Raw genomic sequence first — 26,825 nt, 5'->3', positions numbered from 1 at the left:
TCTGCCCACGTTTGAATAACCCTTTTCACAAATGGAAAACTGGATTCCGTGCTTGATGCTGCATCCCCCAGGGAACGTTCTGAAAGTGACGCATCAGTTTAGGTGCATTCAGAGGCTCTGCCCTCGCTTCACGGGTATCTGGTAGCGGAGGGAATAAGGGGGTACTGAAGCATGATGGATGTGTTCGTTCGTTGGGGGAGTAAGAGTGAATGACGTCCAGTGATAAACGGTAGGGGCTCATGGGCCACTGCAGAATAGATATCAAATCGATCATCGATACTTAAACTGGGGGGGAAATGGTGATTATATAGTTTAATCTTGGACTAGGACGCCGGTGGCCTGACGCGGTACGCATACTCGACGCAGATGATGAGGAAGAATTGATAAACAGATCGGGGATGAGGTCAAGTATGGCGGCATACGACGGGGCAACGACGTGGCGGCATTCGCTTTGGATTCATTTCTCGTGGGGACTCGACGAGTAAGGCCTTGTGGGACGTCCTTTAAAGTGTTGCCAAGTCACTGATGCACAATGGAAGCAGAGCCCTCCATCCCTGTAGAACATTCCCTCAGACGGGCAGGTGGGTGGGGGAGGGTGAAAGTCCTGTGAAGGATCCTCTCAGGTGAAGAAGACAAAAGCACCGGTGAGAGGAGGAGGAGGAGGAGGAGCCTTTAGTTCGATAGTTGGGAGCCGCCCCGCGCGCCCTGTCACGAAGCATGTTATGCATTACAGACTATGAGACTACTACACTTCCCCTCCCTCTCTCCTGATTGGTAAGTCTGTGCTCGCACGACGTCTCGAGTGAACGGCACTCAGCACCCTGTTGTCGCAGACGCCCGCCCAGGCCTGGGTAGCATCGCCAAGTCACGGGACACTGCCGGGTGCTCTGGCTCTCAGAGAGAGAGAGAGAGAGAGAGAGAGAGAGAGAGAGAGAGAGAGAGAGAGAGAGAGAGAGAGAGAGAGAGGTAGTCCGGCGCACCGTAAACCAAAGCCGGCCGGCTGGCTAGCTGGCCGGCCGCCTCCCACCCGCCCACAGCCGCTGAGGGTATGACGGTGTCTGACGCGCCCCATAAGAGCTGTTGCCACACTGTTGGTTTGATGTCAGAGCCACGAGAGAGAGAGAGAGAGAGAGAGAGAGAGAGAGAGAGAGAGAGAGAACGAGAGAGAGAGAGAGAACGTAGTAGGTAGTCGAGTCGCTTGACCACGACGGGACGACCATCAATCACGGCGTTACGACCCACAGGCACGACCCCCCCTCCATACCATCCTTAAGCACGACCGTACGACCCAGCGCACGATGGCTCGGCTCGGTCTGCGACTTGATGAACATCAGTATCCCAGGTCCGTACCGTCGTGCTCCGAGGGGGGAGGGAGGGGGGGAATTTAAATCACATTACACAACAGATCAGGTCTTTGCTGCGTCGAGGGAGGTGGCGAACGTGTTGGTAAAGGACGGCAAGCAAAGGGTGAGGCGGCAGAACTGGTTATGAACCAGACATATGACCAGAGGTGAAAGTAACTGACCTTGAAGGGCCGCCATCACATGACCCACGACTTGCCTGGCATCCTCGCCAGATGAGCCGCCACTCTCTCTCTCTCTCTCTCTCTCTCTCTCTCTCTCTCTCTCTCTCTCTCTCTCTCTCTCTCTCTCTCTCTCTCTCGACCGTAGGGAGGGGCGCACTGTCCACGGGCTGCGGACCATGGCATCCAGATGGTCGTGGAGATGTGATGTCGTCGCATCATGACGTGCCTCCCCCCTGCCCACCAACCCGTGCTCACACCCCTGCCTCAAGGCCACAGGGGCCGCCGGCGCGGTCTATCCCTCTTGGGAGAGGTGCTCCCGCCAGGGAATAATGTGCATACCGCTCGATAACGTAGGTTGGAATTTCCATGTAAGGGCAACGGGAGATAATACCATTTCTGATGTGCATTCATGACTGAGAGGAATGGACACACACACACACACACACACACACACACACACACACACACACACACACACACATATATATATATATATATATATATATATATATATATATATATATATATATATATATATATATTTATATATATATATATATATATCACCTCTAGCAACAAGGGTTGCATGGATCCTTGGTGCAAGTATGCCACTGGGTGTAATATATGCCCCTCCTCTGCCCTCCCAACGCTGCCTGGCTCGGGGCTCGAACCATGCGAGTTTCATTTCCTGTGCAACTTCGTGCCACACAACGAAAATTATTCATATTTCTGACGTGCCTTTTGACGCGCCTCGGGGGGGTGAATGTCGACCCTTGACTACGACAGCGGAGGGTTACGTACGGGTTACACTCGACCTGACAGAGTCGGGAACCCCGTCTTATCTTAGACGGAAGCCCTGTCAGATTTTGCTTGGGGGGACGTGGAACAGAAAACCTGGGGGTTAAAAATAGCATATAACCTTTTCGAGTTTTGTGTGATGCTGGGGAGGTGAGGAGATTACTGCCGTCTTGTTTATATGTGGTGGAGGATTTCTAGGAGGAGAGAAAGGGAAGATGTGGAAGGATAGATGGAAGAGAGGGGGGGGGGGTAAAGAGAGCGGGAATTAGTATGGGTAAGGAAGTGTGGGAAGGAGTGAGGGTCGAGAAAGTTGAAGGGAAAGGGTGTGTGGCGAGGGAAAGGAGACAGAAGATGAAAGGGAAAGTGTGTCTGAATGGGAGGGGATAGAGAATGTGGAAGGGAAGGGGGAAGAGAAGCTATGTAAGGGAAAGTGGTGTGGGAAGGGGAAGGGATGGAGAATATGGAAGGGATGGGAGGGATTGAGCGCTGACTCTGCAAAGTAGGAGAGAATATGAAGTTTAAGATGAGGGAAGGTGTTGTTGACGTAAATCAAGCCGCGCATTGTAAGAATAACTTACGAATATCAGGTACACCTCTGTTGCCCACTGGTAATATCCATTAGCCTGTCCTTTCTGTCGTATGACAGTGTAAGTCTTGGTGTGGACAGAGGAGCATTATACTGAGTGTGAGTGGGTAGGGCTGAGCCCAGTTACCAATATGGTAAGTAAGGGGATTGGATCTGTGGTTGGGTGTCTCCCTCCGTCCAACTCGTTCCTCTCGCAAACTGAAGACGTAACTCGCGGTGAATTACCTTTTATGTACTGCATGGTGAAGGAATTTTTCACTCATGGGGCCCCATCTCTTGAATGTCGTGTGTGTGTCTGTGTTTGTGTGTGTGTATGCGTGTGTGTGTGTGTGTGTGTGTGTATGTGTATGTGTGTCTGTGTCTGTGTGTCTGTGAGTAACCACCGTCTTTCTCTGGCTCTGTTGTCTGTTCGTCTGTTACCTGAGGGGGAGAGGCTGTTGGGAAGGGGTGCTTTAAGTCAGGTGAGGCCGCATTTCCAGGAATTTGAACAAATGCCCATTATCATGCGTTGAAGTTACCCATTACCGTGCACTTAATGCACCTTTTACCTTACGTTACTGGACGTTGAAGGTACCCATTACCATATGGTGAAGGCACCCATTACCGTACGTTGGAGGCACCCATTACTGTAAGTTGAAGTCGCCCATTAACGCATGAGGCACCTTGGAAATGGTGATGGTAGTAAGTACGAGACGCGTCTTGAACTCCATTAACCTCCCCCAGACTGGCAGAAGTCTGAGGCGGGCTCTGGGCCTTACATTAAACTCCGGCAGACTCTCTCATTACACTATGTATCTGAGGGACTCAGGCGCGCCTTGCACTTACCAGGGAAAGTTTACTAACGGTCGCGCCGCAAGTTGCTGAGCGGAGTGCTTACAGAACGTGATACAGTCGGAGGCTCCTCGTTACAGTAAAATGATGGGTCATGTTATGTTGTATATTGCCGTATTAGGAGCGTTACAGCACGGTACATGTGTAAGAAAATGTTCATAAAGGTTGCTGTAGAATAGTTTCGAGAGAGTTATGTGGTTGAGGGCTACTGACGCGTTATGGTACACGGAGCTTGAAGATGGTCAGCTTCTGTCTTAACCAGTCTGTCTCTCCCCGTCTGCTTGAGTGGCCTCTCTGTCTTCCTGTTTGCTGGAGTGTGGGTCTGTCTGTGTTCCGTCTGTACTTGTCTTTGGGCTCCCGCCCGTCTTTCTGTCTGTTCTTGTCTCCGTGACCTCGATCCCTTCACATTTTTATCCACTTCTGTTTTCCTTTTCTGTTTATCTATCTTTCCCTCTTTCACCTCTGACACACACACACACACACACACACACACACACACACACACACACGTAGTGGTTAGCGTTGCTGACCATGAGTCAGCACGGGCCCGCCCGTGGTTAGGCCTGCTTGGGTTCGGATCCAGGGCGTAGCAGTTGGCGCACAGCCAACCCAGTTGTTCATCCTCCCTTGGGGACCGATCGATAAATGGATACATGGCTTAGGAATGTGTGTGTGTGCGTGTGTGTGTGTGTGTGTGTGTGCGTACTTATAAGAATAAAGACATGGAAGATGTATATATATATATATATATATATATATATATATATATATATATATATATATATATATATATATATATATGTATATATATATATATATATATAAGGTCTATTGACGAGTCAACACGAGTATAAACCTCTCTCCTCGCAACACACTAGTAATAATCACACACACACACACACACACACACACACACACACACTCAGGTCCTTGCCGGCCGCGTCCCTGGTCCTCCGGCCGCCCACACAGGATCCTCTGCTTTAGGATGTGTCGAGACAAACTGGCTGGTGTCCTTGGCAGCGTAGAGAGACAGGCCCTCAAGCTGGTAACAATTTTGTTATTTGTCGTAATGGAAAGCAAAAATAAAAGGCAGTCGAGTCGCCGGCTCACGGGGCAATTTATTCCCGGGACGGGACGGGACTGTGGGGGGAGGACCTGGGTCATTAATGCCGTGTGTAATGGTTTTACCGGCGTGGACCAGGTGAAATATCTTAACTGTCTCCTCCTTAACGCGGGGTCGGGAGTGGTCTTCTGTATGGATAGTGGAGGAGACGGTACCATTCCACGAAATGAAACCCGGTCCCTCTCGTTCGGCCATGTAAAGTAGGTTGGTCGACTGTGTTCCATCCCGCGCGAGGGAAGTGCTGGGGGACTACGTCTCAGCCCCCGCCACCACCAAGATCACCAACATATATATATCGCCCACCACCACCCCCGCCACCACCACCACCACCACCACGAGAAACAATCGGGAAAGGCAGGAATTTCAAGTTGGCTGAACACTTCTTGCTGAACGTCAAAGCGTAAAAAGAATTTAATTATCATCCTCTGTGAGGAGAAATATCTCATTTTCTTTCTTTATGTATATAAAAAAAAAGATTGAATGTCCCGCCAGGCAATTCATTTTAGTCATAGGAACAAAGATGGCTCGGTGCCTCCTCCTCCTCCTCCTCCTCCTCGTGCTCCAGACGGATTTTAATCATTGCCTCAAACCACATAGCTCGAGGGTGGATGCCTCAAAAGTTTTTCTTTCATTAAATGTCGGCTGCGAGAGACAGACAGTGATAGTGAAGGAGAACAGTAATGTTAGCAGTAAAGTAGGTGGTGACATGTCCTCTGTTTTCGTCACGTAAACCTGTGCCTGGGAGGGCGGGGGGAGGTTAGAGAGGCTTCGTGTGGTGTTCAGTGCGGGTCGTCATAGTTGGGAGGGTCATGGTGGACATCACCAACTGCTTCTCTGTCATCGGCGTCAGTGTTGGCACAGCCTGCCACCCGTGCCAACACTGGCGCGGGTGAGGTGAGGCAGCGGCTAATATTGTACCCGTTGTTAACTGCACGTTGCCAACAGTGTGTCTGTGGGAAGACTGTCTGTGGCAAGATGGTTGTTGTTGCCCATTAAAACCTTCATTGAAGGCACCCCATTAATGTGCTTGGAAGACACCCATTACCTCAGTAAAGACTCCCTCCTCCTCCCCCATTAGATCAGGTTGGACGACGTTTGAGAACAAATAGCGACCAATGACAGGATGCAGCCACCACCCCTTAACCATAAGGGGTTCCTAGTTTTAAAAGACTATATGATGGAATGTAGACGGTGGGAGATGGGAGAGACGACTCGTCGGGTGGGGGTGGGGAAAAAAGGTCAGGGATATTATCTCTTTTTTTTTCCCTCAAGAAGACTGGGAAGTTAGCGAGTTTAATAACTTTTATTTCCCATTTCATATGCTCTGGCCTGAGCGAGACACTGGACCAACTTAAGGTTACGTACGGGATTATGAGAATAGTAGAACGTGAGGCAAGTTTTGCAGAAATGGCTTGAGGGGGTCCCCCATGTGTACACCACATAGACACACAAGCACAGTACAGGGTGGTGTGGTCGGGGTCGGTGCCCATATAGAACAGTCGAGTATCATAAGGTCAGGGAGCAGGATTGGTGGGGGTAGCCAATGTGTGTGTGTGTGTGTGTGTGTGTGTGTGTGTGTGTGTGTGTGTGTGTGTAAAAGCGTCTTTGCTTATCGTCATATAAGGCTGAGTTGGGGTTTAGAGTGAGACATGTGAATTCTAAAGTTAACAAGATTTAGAATATGTGCAGAAATTGGTTCGTCCAGTGAGTATTCCAGACACTGTAATTGAGGAGGATTGGAATGTCTGTGCGCCAATGTCTGAGGCCGAGTGACTTCCAGACTCGAATGTCATGGTGGAAGAATCAGTGTGTCAACATGTCAGGTGGTTGAGGGTAATTGAAAGGTTGACTGGGATAATGGGTGGTCGTTGCAGACGTCAGATAATGCAGAAATAGCAGATCCTGATTCAACCCGGACATACTGGGTAATAATTAAGACAACCTGGATATACATATATAAGTGTCGCTAACCTAACCCGGAGATATGATAACGTATATGATCGTATCTCGCTAATGGTCTTCAGCTACGTTCCGGGTGTTCCGGATGTGGTGGTTACGGATACTGGAGTGATCCGGATGCTTGATGACGTACACACAGTCCGGATAAACGATCACGCCTTCGTTCGGTTGTAAACTTTTCGACGGAAAAGACACTCATTGTGACTTTTGATGTAAACCGTAAAAAGAAAAAAAGTTGTGGAAGGATTTCAATATCGTGAAAGGCTTGTAAGCCGTAAAAGGCTTTGACTATGAACATCAAAAGCCATTTACTAAAAGTTATAAAACAGTTTTTAAGCCATAAAAGCCTATGATATGAGCATTTAAAAGGCTTTTGATGATATAAGATCCAAAAGGCTTTTTATCCGCAGGCCTGTATCGTCTGTGGATAGATATAGATATATATATGGACAAGATAATCTGGGCAGAGATTAAAGGGAAGGGTTTGGAAAGAGTTGAGGCTTTGTTGGGATTGATATAGAAATGGGAGATAGAAAATGGGAAGGGGTTGGCTGGTGGTTATCGTGGTGAAATAAATACGTGTCGAGCCATGCTGGACTTTTCCCAGTTGGTGACGTCATCATCCCCGCTGGCTTTACTGACCCCTTGTCCCTCTGACCTTTGACCTAGCCGGCAAGGGTTAGGGACAAAAGGCCAGGCCATCATAACCCCATGTGCTCAAGGGGTCGTACCGTCGTGCTCGAGGGTTGCACCGTCGTGCTCGAGGGTCGCACCGTCGTGCTCGAGGGTCGTACCGTCGTGCTCGAGGGTTGCACCGTCGTGCTCGAGGGTCGCACCGTCGTGCTCGAGGGTCGTACCGTCGTGCTCGAGGGTCGTACCGTCGTGCTCGAGTCGTGCTGTCGTCACGGGTCGTACCGTCGTGCTCACCGCCATCATTGCTGGGTGGAATTTCATCTTTTCTTTCATGGACATTCCTCTATTTTCAGAAACATTTTTGCGCGCCTTTTTTTTTCGCTAATGTATTTGGTACACACTTTTGAAAATTGTTTCGTGTGCATTAAGTTTATTTTTTTTTCCCTGTTTATCTGAAGTGAATTTAATCTTATGAAAAAGTGCTTTACACAAGTGGACCTCCGTGGTATGTAGTGCTCAGGGTTACTGACCGTCATGATACATGCACGGGTCTCCCCCCCAACGTAGGTTCGAACCCCGGTCGCGGCAGCCGGTCCACAGTCCGCCCTGCTGTTCATCCTCCTTTAGCGGCTGGTTGATAGAAGTGGTAACCTGGCATACACTAGGCTGTGTGTGTGTGTGCGCGCGCGCACACACACACACACACACACACACACACACACACACACACACACAAGTACGAGTAAACACATGGTACACATACAAAGTCAAGAGGAACTGGGCAACACGAGTGTAAAACTCTCTCTCTGTAACACACACATAGTAATCACATACAAACACAGGCGCATGCGCGCACAGACAACGCACGGATCCACAGGACACAGACGGATTGAAGATATGTTGCATTCATCCCCCTTGACCTTGACATCAAATCGATTTACTGTTTGGCCTTGCAGGTATGTGTTTGTCCCAGTGGTTTGGTCTGCCAGTACGCCCAGTGTAGCTGCGTACGTTGCGTACTGTGACCCCCCTACTCCCCACCCCCGCACTGGTGCGTATATAGTAGTCTACTGTGTATCGGTGTTGTGCATCATCCTACTGCAGGTAAGTACAGTGATTATTGCACTGCATCACAGGGGGGTCACTGTTTGACGTGGATGTCGTACATTCTATTTTATTTATATACTTGTTTTTCTCAGGACGTGAGTGTCTGATGGACACTTGAAAAGCCTTGAAATATACTTACTTGAGTGTTGACTTAACGTGGTGTAAGAAGTAGGAAGTCAAAGTAGTTGTAACCTTGTAAATGAACTGTCGTACCTTGCTGAAGAACAAATAAATTGGTGTAAATTGGTCTTGGATAGAAAACTGGGTTGTGAACTGATGTGAAGTAGAATTTTCGGAATGTGTAAATTGGTGTGCAATAGAACTCTGATCCAGAAAATTGGTCCAGTAAAGAACCATGTCACTCGGGATGAAATGTATAATGTAAGTGTAAATTAGCGTTCAAATGAATGCTGACGTTTAAATTCTACCGAAAGAGAACTGTACGGTGTAAATTGCCCCGACGTAGGACCGTGAGTTGTAAATTAGTCTCGTACATTATCGGTTGTAATCGGGTTTGCTACAGGAAGTGTCTTCTGAGCTCCCATTCTCAGAACTTATGAAAGCCCCTTGGAGCTCACTAGGGCTCATGGAATTTGGTAAGAGGCTTTAAAACCGGAGCCAGCCAGCCAGCCAGCCAGCAACCCCATTCCTCCTTCGGATCTTGTAAGGGGCTACCCCGGCCAGAACGGTGCACGGTACGCAGGATACGTGGTACACAGGGTACACGATACGGAGGGTACATGGCACGCATGGTGCACGGTACGCGCGGTACATGGTACGCATGTACGCATGAAACGCGCCGTAACTTGAAGTGGGTAGTGGTGTGTTGTGTATGATACAAGTGGTACCTTTGCATACCTCACAATTTTTTTTTTTTTCGAGACTTCAAAGCGATATTTTACATCTCAAATGTACACGGCTGCCGACAGACCAAAAGACGCTCGTGCGATTTACTTTCTCGTTTAAGACGACACCGTAAATTGCCGAGGCAAACTGTAAACTGTTGGGTAAAACACCGGTGTTGGAGGAGCGTTCTTCACTGCCATGCAAATGACGTTGATTTGCATATTGCTCTGTTCTGTCATGCGAGATATTAAGCCATGTGTCGTAGTGTGTAACTCGAAATACAGTATACTGTAGTCGGTCCCTTTGCAGCTGTATTGCGTCATACGAATGCATGTGTTGCGTTTTAGTGTTGTTATGCAAATTGCGTGTGTAATTACTTCCTTTGTGCGTGGAGGTGGGATAATGTGGCGAAAGTGATCCATGAAACCAGGATTTTTTTTGCTTTGAAATTATCCATGCAACAGGATACTGTCTCGTGAATTATCCAGAGGTGGAGGATACTGGATCTAGAATTATCCATGAGGCCATTTTCTTTAGGGGATGGTCAAAGGTTATTCGTACATGAAGGCAGGATTTTTTTTAGAATCTTATATTCTGGCTTTGAGGTCCAAGAAGTTATCCATGGAGGCCGTAAATTGGGCCTGGCATTATCCATAGAGGTAGATTAATCATCGTACAATGATCCGTGGTGGATGGATTATTTTGTCGAGAATTATCCGAGAGGGAAGGATTGCCCAACTTAGAATTAACCCAAGAACGCGTGAGTGTCGTATCTCAAATTGTTCATTAATGAAGGATATCGAACCCTGTATTATCCGGGATGATTAGCCAGGAGTTATCCATGGAGGCCAAGATGCTCTGCAGAACATAGGACGCCCAAGGCAGGATACGGTCTGCTATCACGGGAAACTGAGAGTGACACAGTGCAGACGACTCTAGGAAAGAAAATCCTCCCGATGGAACCAAAAAGAAAACGGGAATGAGCCATGGAGGGAATCCACAAGTATTCTCTCTCTCTCTCTCTCTCTCTCTCTCTCTCTCTCTCTCTCTCTCTCTCTCTCTCTCTCTCTCTCTCTCTCTATCTATCTATCTATCTATCTAACACACACACACACACACACACACATATATATATATATATATATATATATATATATATATATATATATATATATATATATATATATATATATTAAGGGATTTTTGAGGCAGTTCCCCTCCCCTGAGGTTACTTATCAAGACTATGATCGTGAAGTAACTCCTACACGAGCATAATGACGTTCAGGCTATTAGATTCCACCATATTTACAGTCTCGAGAGCCGCGGGAGAGGATTAGGTCGTTTAAACGCCGGCCATTTGCATTTATTTGACCCAGATTTCATGCCGAGTCTCCGCTGGTTTAACATATTAAATGTTTAATCGATAAGACGTTTACCCTTAAGGAGGAGGGAGGGAGTGAGGGTGGGAGGGAGAGACATGAGAGCGATGTTCGTAGAAAATGTGAGGAGGTCGGAGCGGAGAAGGATGCCCGTGTGTTGTTTTGGTGGGGTTCGCCCGGCTGTTTCTTCTGGTGACGTCAGCTGGGTGTGAGGAGAGGGTGTCCCAGGATGACGTCAGCGAGGTCCTTCTGGGCGATGATGTAGTGATGACGTACTGTCGCAGGTTGGGGAGTAGAGGGACGTATCCCACAGTGAACGGACAGGGGGGAGTGGGGAGACGACCCCGGGGTGACTGTGGTTTAATTGCATCTCGTTCGATTTGTAGTTTCTGGTAGTTTACCGCTAATCAAAGAATTGAAGACAATGTATATGTTTCTAAGATTTGTATGAGAGAGAATGTTCATCAAAATGGTGCCCCACGAATGGAAACCCCCCCCCTCCCCACACGGTACAAATACGTAATTAAATGCATACACACACACACACACACACACACACACACACACACACACACACACACACAGAACACAGGTTAGCGTACAACCCCCGGACCATATGTTTTTGTTTTGATTTCATTTGTTGTACTGATTTAGTATTTGTACGTGTGTGTGTGTGTGTGTGTGTGTGTGTGTGTGTGTGTGTGTGTGACCTGGGGAAGGTCAGCCGTCGGGTGACCACATTATGGCTTCAGGGTCAGCCATCCCTTCTCCCTCCTCCTCCTGCCACCACACACCACTGCATGTCAGACCTCCACAACCCGCACCACACCACACCCTCATCCCAAGCCACACATCGCACCCCCCAGCCCTACCCACCACAACACACACTACCACGTGCACCCGTCTTAACACACACACACACACACACACACACACACACACACACACACACACACACACACACACCTGCTGGATCACAAGTCATGATTGAGGGATGTTCTCGTTCTATCAACTCGATCCTTCGTAATTCTCTCTCTCTCTCTCTCTCTCTCTCTCTCTCTCTCTCTCTCTCTCTCTCTCTCTCTCTCTCTCTCTCTCTCTCTCTCTCTCTCTCTCTCGCACACACGTTGATCAGGATTCGCGTGGCTGCGGTAAGTCGTGTGTGTGTGTAGTGGCAGATGTGTCGTAATTACTGCTTGACTCATGCGTGAGTCTGTGTACACACATAGGGAGAATTTGTAGGGACAATTGTGGCAATTGCTTTTGAAATCATACGCTCCCCTGTTGGCTGAGTGCCAGCGTTTGGTTCGTGTATACTCTACTGGATCCTGGGTTCGAACCCCGGAGGGTGCGACCGATGGTGGTCGAAGTTTTCATGTATCGTTCATATTGACGTAGTTGGAAGTTGTCCCAAGCATAAAGGTCAGTGCAACTCTTTGCTGCTCAAAGATCTGGCAGCCTCGTAAATTGTAAACAAACATTGTATACTTTTGTTTTTTCTTTTGATCTGTGTCGTTGCTTATGTGTACGACTGAAGGAGTTCTTCAAGGATATTTGTTGACGAGGCTTGTATGTTCTAGGTACACGTAGACAGACCATTTCCAATGAGAGTGGGGGTGAAGGACATATATCAGGGGGTAGGTGGAGGCAAGCACAGTGGGTACAACAGCTGTGTGTAGGCGGAGGCAAGCACAGTGGGTACAACAGCAGTGGGTAGGCGTAGGCAAGCACAGTGGGTACAACAGCTGTGTGTAGGCGGAGGCAAGCACAGTGGGTACAACAGCTGTGTGTAGGCGGAGGCAAGCACAGTGGGTACAACAGCAGTGGGTAGGCGTAGGCAAGCACAGTGGGTACAACGACAGTGGGTAGGCGGAGGCAAGCACAGTGTGTACAACAACAGTGGGTAGGCGTAGGCAAGCACAGTGTGTACAACAACAGTGGGTAGGCGGAGGCAAGCACAGTGTGTACAACGACAGTGGGTAGGCGGAGGCAAGCACAGTGTGTACAACAACAGTGGGTAGGCGTAGGCAAGCACAGTGTGTAGAACAACAGTGGGTAGGCGGAGGCAAGCACAGTGTGTACAACAGCAGTGGGTAGGCGGAGGCAAGCACAGAGCGTCCAGTGGGTACAATCCATCGATATAGGTGGGTGTCACAGGTGGGCCCTAGTGGGCCATGGAACCCAGAGGGGGCCTCTTCCCGTCATTTAGAGAGGAGGAAGAGTAAGATCAGCATAAGGCACAATGCAGAGCAAACCCTTGGTACCTATGATCACATGATGTGCACATGCAGAATACCAGATCACATTCAGGCATTGGCGGTAACTGAAGAAGAGGGTTTGACGTAGCCCATGTAGGGTGACGTATACATACACGATAACTGGTCGTGATTGGCGGACGTGTTCGACGTATGGGAACAGCTTCGAAATCATCTCGTTAATCCAGTTGCTTGTAACCACTCTGTTAAGAAGCATTTATTTCTCCTATACAGTTCTTTTGTCACATTTATTTCGTTACTTTATCTTTAATTATGAGGATTTTAGATATTGAATTAAGATTTGTATATACGTATTAACTGTATATCTCTATGTTTATCTATGTTTTTTATATGGTATCTCAGATAACAGGGGCAGTTGTGTTATACCCCAGGCGAGGCCATTTTGGATTGGCCACCTCGGATTGTTTACGCCAGAGAAATATTCACTTATGAGAGAAGAATGATAATTACATACAGTGCGTATGTAGGGAAATGAAAAAAAGGCATTTTTTTTAAACCTTTAATTTGTATGAATGATTTTTTCTCTCCCAAACGTCATATGACAAGAAGTATTTGAAATTTTCTCTGTGTGGACCCGCAGTCGTATTATTATTATTATTATTATTATTATTATTATTATTATTATTATTAGTATTATCATTATTATTGTTATTATTATTATTATTATTATTATTATTATTATTATTATTATTATCATTAGTATTATTGTTATTATTATTATTATTATTATTATTATTATTATTATTATTATTATTATTATTATTGGCGAAACGTGAAGGGAGGTGGCCTATTTTCCATGTTATTCAGGGAGGTCATATTTACATACGTACACTTAAATGTGACCTCACGTAATGTAGCCAATCCAGAGAAGCTAACCAGAATCGAACCATCTATAAGGAAAACTGGGATCGGGCCAGCCAGCCAGCCCTTCGTCGTGTGTCCGCCACCCAACCGTGTGGTGATGATGATGCAGCATGTTCTCGTACAGCGCCGCCCCTGTGGTGCCTGACGGTCGTCGGCAACCAACACAGCCTCTCACGACAGAACAGGACATTCTACAGTTACCACCATAGAAATAGATATTTAGTCTATCGTAAGTTTGTAACAGGAGGATAGAGTCACCATGATAGAAATAGTCTATAATATGTATGTCACGAGAGGGGGTAATATTGATTTCTCAGTCAATTATTAGCTAATGAAAATTCGCTTTGTAGTTGAGAATGAAAGCAATATATGAGATACACTTATTATATAGTAAGATAGGAGATAAGTGTGGATTGTTATGATGCTTAGGAATGAGAACGGCGTGTGGGAGCAGGGATTTTTTATTTTCAAAGGAAATAACAGAAAGAACAGAAGAGGTGGAACAGTGTTCTTCTTTCGCGTTGTGGTTTACACTTTAGATTAGGTGGTATACTGTGTGGTTTACAGGTTATATTAGGTGGTGTGCTGTGTGGTTTACATGGTATGTTACGTGGTGTGCTGTGTGGTTTACGTGTCACATTAGGTGGTATAATGTATGGTTTACGTGTTACATTAGTTGGTATAGTGTGTGGTTTACATGTTATATTAAGTGGTGCCTTGTGGTTTACATGCCCATGGTCAGGGCCGTACGGCAAGAACCTTTTGGTCGAGGTATTAGGGTCGCCCGGAAACCTGACCCTGAGGCCTTGCGGAACGCCAGGGGTATTAGACACACACACACACACACACACACACACACACACACACACACACACCCTGGTGACGTGGTTCCTCTACCAGTACTGGTGTGGTTGTAGGCCTTGGCTCAGTTCACGGTCTTCACCTGAGTCACTGTCTGTGTGTGTGTGTGTGTGTGTGTGTGTGTGTGAGAGAGAGAGAGAGAGAGAGAGAGAGAGAGAGAGAGAGAGAGAGAGAGAGAATGTATACTTGCGAGATCTTGCCCAAAAGGCATGGCTATCGCGTAGCGCTCACCGTAGAGAAAGGTAGGGTTGCAGGGTAAGTGTGCGAGGAATAGCTGGATGATGTGTGGGAGAAGACGGAATGTGGGGTGTAAGTAGATGGGTAAGAGTACAAATTGAAGTAGTAGTAGTAGTAGTAGTAGTAGTACATGGGAGGGGGGGTGTGAGGGTGGCAGAAGATGTATCATGTAACCCAGCCAGGTAGGGAGACACCCCGTGTGGCTGGATCTGGTACCTGGTACCAGGTTCTTACTCTGCCTTCACCCACCCACCCACCCACCTCCCTCAGGTGAGACAGACTAACGACGGGCTTCCCTCCCTATCTTCCTCTACGTTCCCTCCATAACCTCTCATTACGACATCCCGCCACCGCACCCGACCTCACCTTCGATCTGTCATAAAGACCTAACCCTCCGCCTTCTTCTGTATGTCCTCCATGAGCTCCATTCATACCCCCACCACTAAACTATTATGAAGAATTACCTCTCTCTCTCTCTCTCTCTCTCTCTCTCTCTCTCTCTCTCTCTCTCTCTCTCTCTCTCTCTCTCTCTCTCTCCCTCTCTCTCTCTCTCTCTCTCTCTCTCTCTCTCATATTTCTAGTAGGTTACAATAGAATGTCTCGGTAGTTCCTGAGTTTACCGCTGCGTCCGGGTGGCGCGGCTGTGAAGGGAAACTTATAGTGGGACGTGAGCAACAATACTCGAGAAAGTGTGTTGCGATGTCGTGCAATACAACACTGGCAGCCAGTTTGTGTTGCATATTGCAATACAGACCTCCCGGAGCTGGGACCTTTGAATTCGTCCCTCGGCACACCACAAGGTCCGGCCAGAATCCGAATACGATTCTGTAGAACAGATTTATTTATCAAGTTTCCTCGGCTGCAAACTTTTTCAGGGTGAAGGAAATCGGAGTTTGTGTGTTCCTTATGGAGCGGTAGAGGCTTAAGTAAGACGCATTTCCGTACCAAATCATGATGGAAATGCTCGGTCATCATAACTGGTAGTAACGCATACCTCACGATAGTTGGTGAGGTCTGCTTCCCCCCCTGCAGCTGGGTTTGGGACCTTACCTTACCTTACGTGTTATACCTTACGATGGTTTGGGAGGGTCTTCTGCCCTCCTCACACAGCTGGGCCTGGGACACCCACCTCCCCTGTTGCTCACGTCTCCGTGTCGTGAGGTGGCCCCCCAGGCCTGCGTCACCACCCACCACATCTCTACTCAGAAGTAGACGTTTCCACTGAGATAGTACCGTGGGTTGGTCGGTCACCACGGATGGTCGAGTCGGCAGGGAAGATACCGTGGTTTTGTGATGGTAACATTGAGTTTGATTGTCTCAGATGGACAAGACGGATCTTCATATACCTTAGTATCACACACACACACACACACACACACACACACACACACACACACACATATATATATATTGTAGATTATCGTCGAGAATCAGGTGTTCATGTGGTTGGAGGGAGGATGATGGTCCAAGTAACTGATAGAGTTCCTTGTTTTGAAGCGCTCCAGTGAATGTTTGATGCAAGAACTGGTTCTGTGTCGACATTTTAAATTCCGTTCCCTCCGCCCCCCACCCGTGAGACGGGTTTGGCGCCACCTTTCTCCATCAGTAGATCTTCGACCCCCTATCCCTTAGCGCCTCCCTCCCGTAGTTCGGAATAGCAGTAGGAAGGGAGAGGCAAGCAGGGGGGGAAGGGAGTGAGTGTAAGGTGATAGGGGTGAGGGTCAGTACCCCAGGACCCGCCACCCAACACGTCTCCCTCGGGGAAAGAAACAGGTTATTTTTTTCCTTGTGGTTGTAACTCGTGTTGCTCCCCGACGCTGGACTGGTTATGTGTATGGTTCTGATGGTATTTTGATCCCTTGAACACAACAGTACGGCCTTTAAGCACGATGGTACGGCCCATGAGCACGATGGTATGGCCCTTAAGCACGATGGTACGGCCCTTGAGCACGATGGTACGGCCCTTGAGCACGCACGATGGTACGGCCCTTGAGCACGACGCGTCGGTACGTTCCGTGGCTATGATGGCCGTGGCTTTGACCTGAAAGGCCATGTCAGACTCTCACGCCTAAGGATCGTACTATCGTGGTCAGGGATCGAGCCATCGTGGTCAGGGATCGTGCCATCGTGGTCAGGGATCGCGCCATCGTGGTCAGGGATCGCGCCATCGTGGTCAGGGATCGCGCCATCGTGGTCAGGGAACGTGCCATCGTGGTCAGGGATCGTGCCATCGTGGTCAGGGATCGTGCCATCGTGGTCAGGGATCGCGCCATCGTGGTCAGGGAACGTGCCATCGTGGTCAGGGAATGTGCCATCGTGGTCAGGGAACGTGCCATCGTGGTCAGGGAATGTGCCATCGTGGTCAGGGAATGTGCCATCGTGGTCAGGGATCGCGCCATCGTGGTCAGGGATCGCGCCATCGTGGTCAGGGATCGTGCCATCGTGGTCAGGGATCGTGCCATCGTGGTCAGGGAACGTGCCATCGTGGTCAGGGATCGTGCCATCGTGGTCAGGGATCGAGCCATCGTGCTCAGGGATCGTGCCATCGTGGTCAGGGATCGTGCCATCGTGGTCAGGGATCGTGCCATCGTGGTCAGGGATCGTGCCATCGTGGTCAGGGATCGTGCCATCGTGGTCAGGGATCGCGCCATCGTGGTCAGGGAACGTGCCATCGTGGTCAGGGAATGTGCCATCGTGGTCAGGGAATGTGCCATCGTGGTCAGGGATCGCGCCATCGTGGTCAGGGATCGCGCCATCGTGGTCAGGGATCGTGCCATCGTGGTCAGGGATCGTGCCATCGTGGTCAGGGAACGTGCCATCGTGGTCAGGGATCGTGCCATCGTGGTCAGGGATCGTGCCATCGTGGTCAGGGATCGTGCCATCGTGGTCAGGGAACGTGCCATCGTGCTCAGGGATCGTGCCATCGTGGTCAGGGATCGTGCCATCGTGCTCAGGGATCATGCCATCGTGGTCAGGGAACGTGCCATCGTGGTCAGGGATCGTGCCATCGTGGTCAGGGATCGTGCCATCGTGGTCAGGGATCGTGCCATCGTGGTCAGGGATCATGCCATCGTGGTCAGGGATCGTGCCATCGTGGTCAGGGATCGTGCCATCGTGGTCAGGGATCATGCCATCGTGGTCAGGGATCATGCCATCGTGGTCAGGACGCTTTTAAAGATGGCTCGGTAGACCAGAAGTGTGGAACGCTGCCACATCAAGAACCTAACGTGTGTTATGGTGAACATAGCACCGTCATACACCCGCCTCCTCTGCATCTGCTGAGCCTCGTCACACACCTGTCCGGTGAGGGTGCGTACTGCTACAACCTTCGCTTCAACGCATACGTGTAGCGGGTCACGTTCACCAGGCGTACACGCCCGGAACACTGGTCGCCACCTCTACAACACTAGGCAACGCCTCTTTCCTATCTCGCACTCGGCGAAGTTTCACTGGTCGCAACAGCTGTCAGAAGGTGGAGTAGTGTGTGTGTGTGTGTGTGTGTGTGTATCAAGAGAGATTTGTCTTTGTCAAATGCCAGTTTTATATAGATGTCTGTGTCTTTGTGAAGAGAATTGTGTGTCTTCAACAGATGCTATTTTTATACAGAGATACGTAGGTGTCTTTATGGAGAGAATTTATACATCCAGCAAATGCCAGAATTTTATTCATCTTCGCCGATAGCAATACAGCACACTGTATCATACAGCTGTTGTATTGTGGCATGAATGTGTTGTATCAGAGCACAAGGAAGTTTTGGTATAATATCTGGTATTTAACTTCCAGTGGTCGGAGTGTGTAATGGCTGCTTGGTCCGCATATTTCCAGCGATAGTGTCGGGTGCTTCCAGGCCAAGGTCTGGCGCCGATGGTGACACCCTGGTCTTCTGTCTTGTGCAAGACCAGGAAGAAATGAAGTCCGTCCAATTTCAAGGCTAGAAATCGGTCACAGGTTTGATCTTCAGTGTAGTCGCCCGCTGGGTAACAACAGTCCCCGTTTTCTGTGGTTGAAACAAGTGAAGTCGATCGGTTGAGTGTCAAGACTTTTTGGTTTACCTGTACGCCATGTTTCGTTGGTGCGTTCGCTGTCGGTGGTGACGTTTCTGACGTCCTTATCCTAAGCCTGACCTGCCTGACCTTGTCCTGACCTGCTTTGTCTCGCCGTGCCCTACGTCCCTCATCCCTGCCTCACCTCACCCTACCCTGCCTCTCGTCCTCCCCCTGCCCTGGCCAGCTTGCCATACACCTCCTGGCCCACCCTGCCTCATTATCCCGTCCCCTGTCGTGTCGCCTCATTGTCATAAGCCTAATTTACACATCTCCCTCGTTATTTCCTGCTAATGACCCAAGTTGAGGTGAATTTTTACTTATCTATAAAGTCTGCTGAAAGGTTATCCTGACCTCCTACATAATTCCAGAGGTGAATTTAAGCCTCGTTGATCGCCAGGGAATGCCGTTCGACCACAGCACGGCTGAGCATCGGTAATCATCCGGCCGGGGGGGAGGGGATGGATGGATGATGATATTAATCCCCTTTCAGGATTGATCATCGTTGATCATACGGGAATGGCTGTGAATAACAGGATAGAGAGAGAGAGAGGATGGTTTGATCATCTGAGAATGTGATGTTGAATCTCGCCGGATTGAGGTCTCGTTCATCATCATCATCGTCTGGGAACGGCGTTGAATCCCCCCCCCCCCCAGGTCACGTGATTGATGGATGGCTCACGGCTACAGCCAGCTAGGAACAGCCCGATGGATCAGAAGCTTCGGGGGGAAAGCTCTGGAAAAGAAACATGTGTGGAAACTACAACAGGATTGTGTGAGTGCGATGATGATGCTTACTGTCGAGCTGACCGAGGATGTGAATCGGTTTGATGAACGCATGAGCGGTTCATGTAGGACACGGGAAGATCCGATAACACACAGGACTTACTGGTCGTTCTCTGGTGGACGTCATCGACTGGAGGACAGTAATAGTATCTTGTATTCGTAATTCATGTAGATGGAGACGGTATAGTAAAGCCGATGGCTTCTCCCTACCCACCACTGGAGATAGATCGAGACAGAACAGTACAGAAGGCTGGTCTTCTCCTCTCATGGAGCGGATGTCTCCTCCCTTCCCGCCAGTGTGGATAGATGGGTACAGGACAGTAAAGCAGAGGGCGCCTCCCCACCCTTCGCTGTAAATAGAGAGAGAGAGAGAGAGAGAGAGAGAGAGAGAGAGAGAGAGAGAGAGAGAGAGAGAGAGAGAGAGAGACCGTATTATCACAGCGGGAAGCTATAAGTCACAGTGAAGATGGGCTGAGGGCTCGTAATTAAGGGAAGTCAAGAGAAATATCACTGTGTATATTCCCCAGTAACCAGGCGACACCCATGGGAGGTAAGGGCATGGGGAAGATACCTACCCCAGGGGGCTGAGTAATTAAGTGAAGATTTCTTTGCCTTTTACCCATACTTCCCATTTTCTCTCCAGACACTTGGACCGCGTCCCTCTGTTTCGCCTCTAATTCGTTGGGCACGATGGTGCAACCCTTGAGCACAACGGTATAACCTGTAAGCACGACAGTACGTACGTAGAAGTACATATATGCAAGGTTGTGAGACGGGGCAATACGAGTGTATAACTCTTTCCCCGTAAAACACACACACACACACACACACACACACACACACACACACACACACACACACACACATGGAGACTATAACCTGACAAACACTTTGCCTGTTTTGTGGCGGCCATGCAGCGAGCGACTGATGACCTTGGCCCACATGAACAGTAGGCAAGTGTGTGTGTGTGTGTGAGAGAGAGAGAGAGAGAGAGAGAGAGAGAGAGAGAGAGAGAGAGAGAGAGTCGGGTTATGTATTAACTTACACATGAGTGTTGATGTCAGAACAGGTTTGGAGGGGTAATGATGTCTGTGAACGTGATTATTATTATTATTATTATTATTATTATTATTATTATTATTATTATTATTATTATTATTATTGTTGTATCATCATCATCATCGTCATATATGGAGTTCCCAGAGCTACGAGGCTGCGCTCCTTTCAGGAGCAGGGAAATGATGGGCTCCCATTGAGGGAGAATTGCCTCTACAAGATTGCACCTCCTTATCTCTCCATGGACGATGATGCAGCCTCGCCGAAGGTGACCCCCCTCGCTCCGGGTGCAGCCACTTTTAGGCGGAATCCGGTAACACCAGTCTGGTCATTTATAATTTATTCATTAGTACGAGGGAGCTGCTTTGGCGAGGCATCATGGCCTGGCGACCAAATTCTGGTCCGGTAGAAATTAGTCCTTGATTGCGACGGTACGACCTTGAGTACGATGCTACGACCCTTGAGCACGACGGCAAGACTTGAACACGACGTCATTACCCTCGAACACGACGGCAAGACCATTCAGTACGACGACGGTACGACCCTTGAGCACGACGGTAAGATCCTTGAGTACGACGACGGTACGACCCTTGAGCACGACGGTAAGATCCATGAACACGACCTGTGGACACTGTTGGCTTAGCCTTTGACCTGACCTTTTACGATTGGGGCTTTCACGGTCAGATTCTGTATTTAGATCAGATGTCTGTGAGCATGGCTTACCATACGTCTGTTTCAGGCACACCATGTGAGCATGGCTTACCATACGTCTGTTCCAGGCACACCATGTGAGCATGGCTTCCATAAGTCTGTTCCAGGCACACCATGTGAGCATGGCTTACCATGCGTCTGTTCCAGGCACACCATGTGAGCATGGCTTACCATACGTCTGTTCCAGGCACACCATGTGAGCATGGCTTACCATACGTCTGTTCCAGGCACACCATGTGAGCATGGCTTCCATACGTCTGTTCCAGGCACACCATGTGAGCATGGCTTACCATACCTTTGTTCCAGACACACTTTGTATGGGATGATATCCTTTAGATCCTTTCATCCGGTGGGACGGTCGGCTGGCGTCCTTATAGCTCCTAATAGGATAAGGCTCACGCCACCGGCTTTGTGGGCCACTTTACTCCCCCTCACAGAGCTTAAGACAAATGATTTTTTCCTTTTTTTCTGTTTTTGATTTTGGAATTTAATTCCCGGGTGGTGGCGAAGGGGACGTACAGACGACGTCTTACGAGCACGTACATTTCGAGAGGAGATCTGGAAGAGCATTAATAATGTCTTGAGAGGATATAAACAGAATACCAGAGGGTCTTGACTTATATATGATTTATACAGATACACTTGACAAACCATCTGAAATGCAAATTGCCAAGGGGGTGGAAGAGGGGCGAACGTCATATCTGTTTATAAGAGATGAGGCAGGGGACAGAGGGAGGTGTGTGTGTGTGTGTGTGTGTGTGTGTGTGTGTGTGTGTGTGTGTGTGTGTGTGAGGTGCTGGGGAGGATAATAAGAGAAGATGTCATCTTGCATAGCAGAAACTACCAGCCAGAGAGACAACAGGTTTTCAGGCGGAGGAGCTCGTGTGTAAAGAACCTCAAATAAGATTTCTACGAGAGAGTGAGCTCTGTTTTAGGTGAAAGACAAGGTTGTGTGTGTATTTTGTTTGCATATGGAATACTTGAAAGCTTTTCCCCAGCTTGCCGCCAGAGTTCTCCCTTTGGATAACAGTCGAGGAGACAGATTGTTTCTTGGTAGATATTAGAATTTCGTTTCTGTATCAGGACATGTTCGTGATTTTCATGTCCTGCATTAAGCCAGAAGTGGAGTGTGTGTTACTAATTTGGTCACCGCACCTGAAGAAACATGAAAAGCTAATCGAGAATGTCCAGAGGAAGACAAGAAAGATGGTGCAGGAAAGAGAGAGCCGAGTTAAGAGTTCTTTCGTAATGTCCACTCTGGAAGAGAGAAGAGTAATGGGTGATCTGATCACAACGTATAAGTGTTTAAACTGGCTGGGTAACTTAGTAAACCTACAGGTATGAGGTAACTAGAAGATGTAACGTGAGATTAACCAGAAAACGTTGTGGATAAGATATAAAGAAAGACTTTCATAGTATGAGAGCGGTGGATTAATATGATAAACCGAGTTATGAGATAGTGAATGTGGACAGCATGCACAAGTTGAAAAAGTTGTATGACGGTTAGAGAAAGTTAAAGAGACGGGGCGGCACGAGTTTAGAACTCCCGTCACTCACAGTGCAAATAGGTAAACTGCATACACTCTCTCTCTCTCTCTCTCTCTCTCTCTCTCTCTCTCTCTCTCTCTCTCTCTCTCTCTCTCTCACACACACACACACACACACACACACACACACACACTAGAGAGAGAGAGAGAGAGAGAGTTGCGTGTTTCTGTGGAAATTCTTGCTTGTAGCCCCACAGTTGGCCTCGCTCCGGCACAATGGGGTTAAAAAAGAAAAAAAAAAAAGACTGACGCACATTTATTCCGGCGCACATTCCTTCCACTGGACCCCCCTCCCCCCCTCATGCTTCTTGGAAGTTTTGAACCTCAGATCTAAAAAGGTCCAGTTGAACCTCTTGGCCTTGTGGTCGTTATCCCTGGCAATCCTCCTGAGACAGAGGTTCCTAGTGGTCTGGAAGCTGTGCATCTTAAGTCGTGTCTGCAGTGGCATTTTGCTGCGTACGTCAATTGGAGGTGTAGGAAAAATGCTTTTCAGTATACTTTGATAATGATAATGGTAATAATAATAAAATGATAATAATAATGATAATGATAATAATAATAATGATATCGTTTATTTTTATCACCATATTGATAGGTTATTTAGAAACAGCAGCTTGGCAGAGCAATCGAAATAACATCGAAGGGGAAGAATGCCTTCCACGTCCTGTGAATGCGCGCGCGCGCTGCCCCTCGTCGTCCTCCACTCTGGCAGTGAACCATACTAAGTGGAGACGCCCATGAAGATGGGGGAAGATGTTAGAAAAATGTTATCCCACAGATAGGACGACCTCGGCTAGCATAGTATACTGTTAGTGTACTGCAGTATACTGCCTAGTTTAGTATATTGTATTATAGCATTGGCTTGGCTTAGTTTGGTCAGAGTTAGCCAAAGGACATTTTTACGTCAAGAGCAATACATGCGACACCGGCCTTGCGCTGCGTTGTAAACTACAATCTCTTCATATCGTAGTTATGTTGTGACACACACACACACACACACACACACACACACACACACACACACACACACACACACACACACACCTTCCTTGTGACCTTTTTTTTGGGAAAACTGCACAAGTTTCTATCTCGTTAAAACCTCCCGTCACCGATCACCGGAAGCGATGACGGGCGATAATTAAGGAGTAGTCCGCGGAACGCCAGAGGCCAGCCAGCATGGTTGAAGCTATGGCGACGGAAGCCGACCACGACGAGCGAACGGCGCATGCCCAGGGCGACCGATGATCCTGTTTATATAATAAGCCTTTCTTGGCGCTCGCTTCTAGAAAATGTTAAACAACATTTTGGAGCAACTTTGGCAATAGTTAGAATGTTGATTATAACACAAGTCATCATGTAAGTATGAGAAACCTCTCAAGAACTACAGAAGACTACTGCTGTCGGACTTTGATTTTTAGCCAGGAACATTACTGGAACATGATTAAGATACAGGCTATCTACAGTGACATTCCCGCCCTCCGATGTGCCACGACTGACGTAGGTGGGTTACTGTGTGTTATGTATGTATAGTTATAAGTTAGGGTAAGGAAAGTTATTAATTACTTAATGACGATTATAACTTGGTTTCACATTAACAACCTTGCACTAAGTATGGGACGTGAGAGAAACATGTTATTTACATGCGCCATCGGAGCTGGTGTTGGCTTCGCCACCTGTTGTTCTCCATATAGTACTGACCGGCTCCCAGCTCGACCAGCCAGTACCTCTGTACGTCGCCACAACCACAGGATCGTATGTACGTATGTACGTCGTATGTACAGATATACATGTAAGTCTGTACATGTATATCTGTGTTGTTAACTTCGGCTCAATAATTGCTATATATAACTTCATGATGCATACGCGGAGCACGTCAACACAAGGAGCACATTAGGTGGAGGGGATTATCGATATAAACTACATAATCTGTGAACAACAACAACAACAACAACAACAAAAAAAAAACAGGTGTGAGTCGTTTCCTTCATGTTCAGGCTGTGAGAGGGAGAGAGAGAGGCCGCCTCTCACACGCGTTACTTAGGGAGAGTGAAGTTCTTGCCGCTCCCCTGCCACTCTCACCCTTCCCCCCTCTTGCCTACCGTGACCTTACGTGACTCTCCAGGCTGTTGGTGCTGTACGACCGTGACCCAGCTCAACACCTGGCGGACCAGGCTGGTTCTCCTGCTGCAGTGTGGCAGCTGTTGCTGCTGTGGTTCCAGTCACATACCGCTGCGTGCGTGAGGCCCAGGTCACTGTAATGATGTATACGTGTTGAACGATAGTTGCTATAAGACTCACAGATAAAGAGTAACCATTGTAATCGTGTTGGGGGCGTGTAGGGTGAGGCCTGCATGAGTATGCTGAGGGCGTTGTGACCTACAGAAGCATGTTGAGGGGGAGGATGTGTGTGTGTGTGTGTGTCCGACGTAAGTATGCTGCAGGGAGGCGTCGGAGGTTGCCATGGTGACCACGTCTCCGTCTGAGGCGAGGTGGGGCGTCATACACACCCGGTCATCGCCTCCCTCCTGTCCTCAACCCCTCTGCTCACGTTGTGGCCAACGACAACACACCACCGCCACCGTGTGAATGGATGTGTTCGTGGACTCAGTCGGTAGGTCGTAGGGTGTACAGAAGACTCAGGGCTGTTCAGCATGGGCCAATAGGCCTCTTGCAGTGTCCTCACTTCTTATGTTCTTAATCAGAATTCAACACGTTCAGGTTCGATGGGTCATTCTAATGCTGCTGATTTCCCCTTTAGAATCGTTGAGGGGAAGTGGTAACGTCTCTTGTCTCGCCAGAATTGGTTGAAACCGTGAGCTGGGAAATGTGGCACATTGTTCTCCAGTCCCTTGATATAGTACCCTTCTGTGCGTTATTTTCTGTTTCTTTTTTGTATACTTTGATTAAGAAGGTCGTTCTAAGAAACTGTGTCTTTATCCCCCCTTTTTCAGGGTGACATTACGACCCTTGAGCACGACCGTACGACCCTTGAACTCGGCGATATACGACCTTTGGTCATGACGACCTGGTCTTCGACCTTAGTTGTATGGTTGGGCCAGGCCATCATACCCAGGGGTCGGTTGGTCGTGCTTAAGGGTCGTAACATGGCGCTCAAGGTTCGTAACGTCGTGCTCAAGGGTCATAGCGTCGTGCTCAAGGGTCGTAACGGTGTGCTCAAGGGTCGTGCCGTCGCGCTCAAAGGGGTCTTCAAAAAGTTGCATTCGAAGGTCGTTTCCCTCGCGCTGAAGGGTCCACTTTGTCGTGCTTTAGGGTGGCACGTTCGTGCTTAAGAGGTGAAGGCAGGTCGTGGAGTGGGTGTTAAGACGGCAGTGTGTCAGCCCTGCGGCAGGTGGCGGCGGCGCGCGGCGGCCTTAAAGGAGCGTTGCCTGCGTTGAGCCGCCGCCGGCCGGCCCCGCCGGAGGTGATGACATTTCAAACGAGAGCTGACAATACAGAGTAAGTGTTATGACGTCCCTGCCGCCGCCGCCGCCGCCGCCCCTCCTGCCGTCACCGCCTCTGCCGCCGCCGCTCCTGCCGGCGGCGGCGCGGCTGTCAGGGATTAAGTCTGGAAGAGGAGCGTAGGCGGGTAGAGAGAATAGAAGCAGAGGAGGAGGAAGAGGAAAGCTGTAAGGGAGATGGAACAGATTGGACTAGGAG

The 26,825-nt window shown here is 48.6% G+C and overlaps 1 protein-coding gene across 1 annotated transcript in view; it reads right to left on the bottom strand.

Annotated features, from left to right (window-relative positions):
- Positions 1–1,269: 1,269 nt before the first annotated feature.
- The window catches only part of LOC139751082 (ATP-dependent RNA helicase DDX3X-like), a 344,069-nt gene continuing 318,513 nt past the window's right edge, over positions 1,270–26,825 (bottom strand). Inside the window, exons 15-16 of the mRNA XM_071666186.1 lie at positions 1,683–1,697; positions 1,270–1,357 (exon numbers count right to left, since the gene is read on the bottom strand). Coding sequence (XP_071522287.1) covers positions 1,270–1,357; positions 1,683–1,697 — 103 coding nt within the window. The remainder of the gene's footprint in view (positions 1,358–1,682; positions 1,698–26,825) is intronic.

Source organism: Panulirus ornatus, chromosome 11, assembly GCF_036320965.1.
Source record: "Panulirus ornatus isolate Po-2019 chromosome 11, ASM3632096v1, whole genome shotgun sequence".
Classification (NCBI taxonomy): domain Eukaryota; kingdom Metazoa; phylum Arthropoda; class Malacostraca; order Decapoda; family Palinuridae; genus Panulirus; species Panulirus ornatus.
This window is presented reverse-complemented; position numbering and strand designations above follow the sequence as displayed.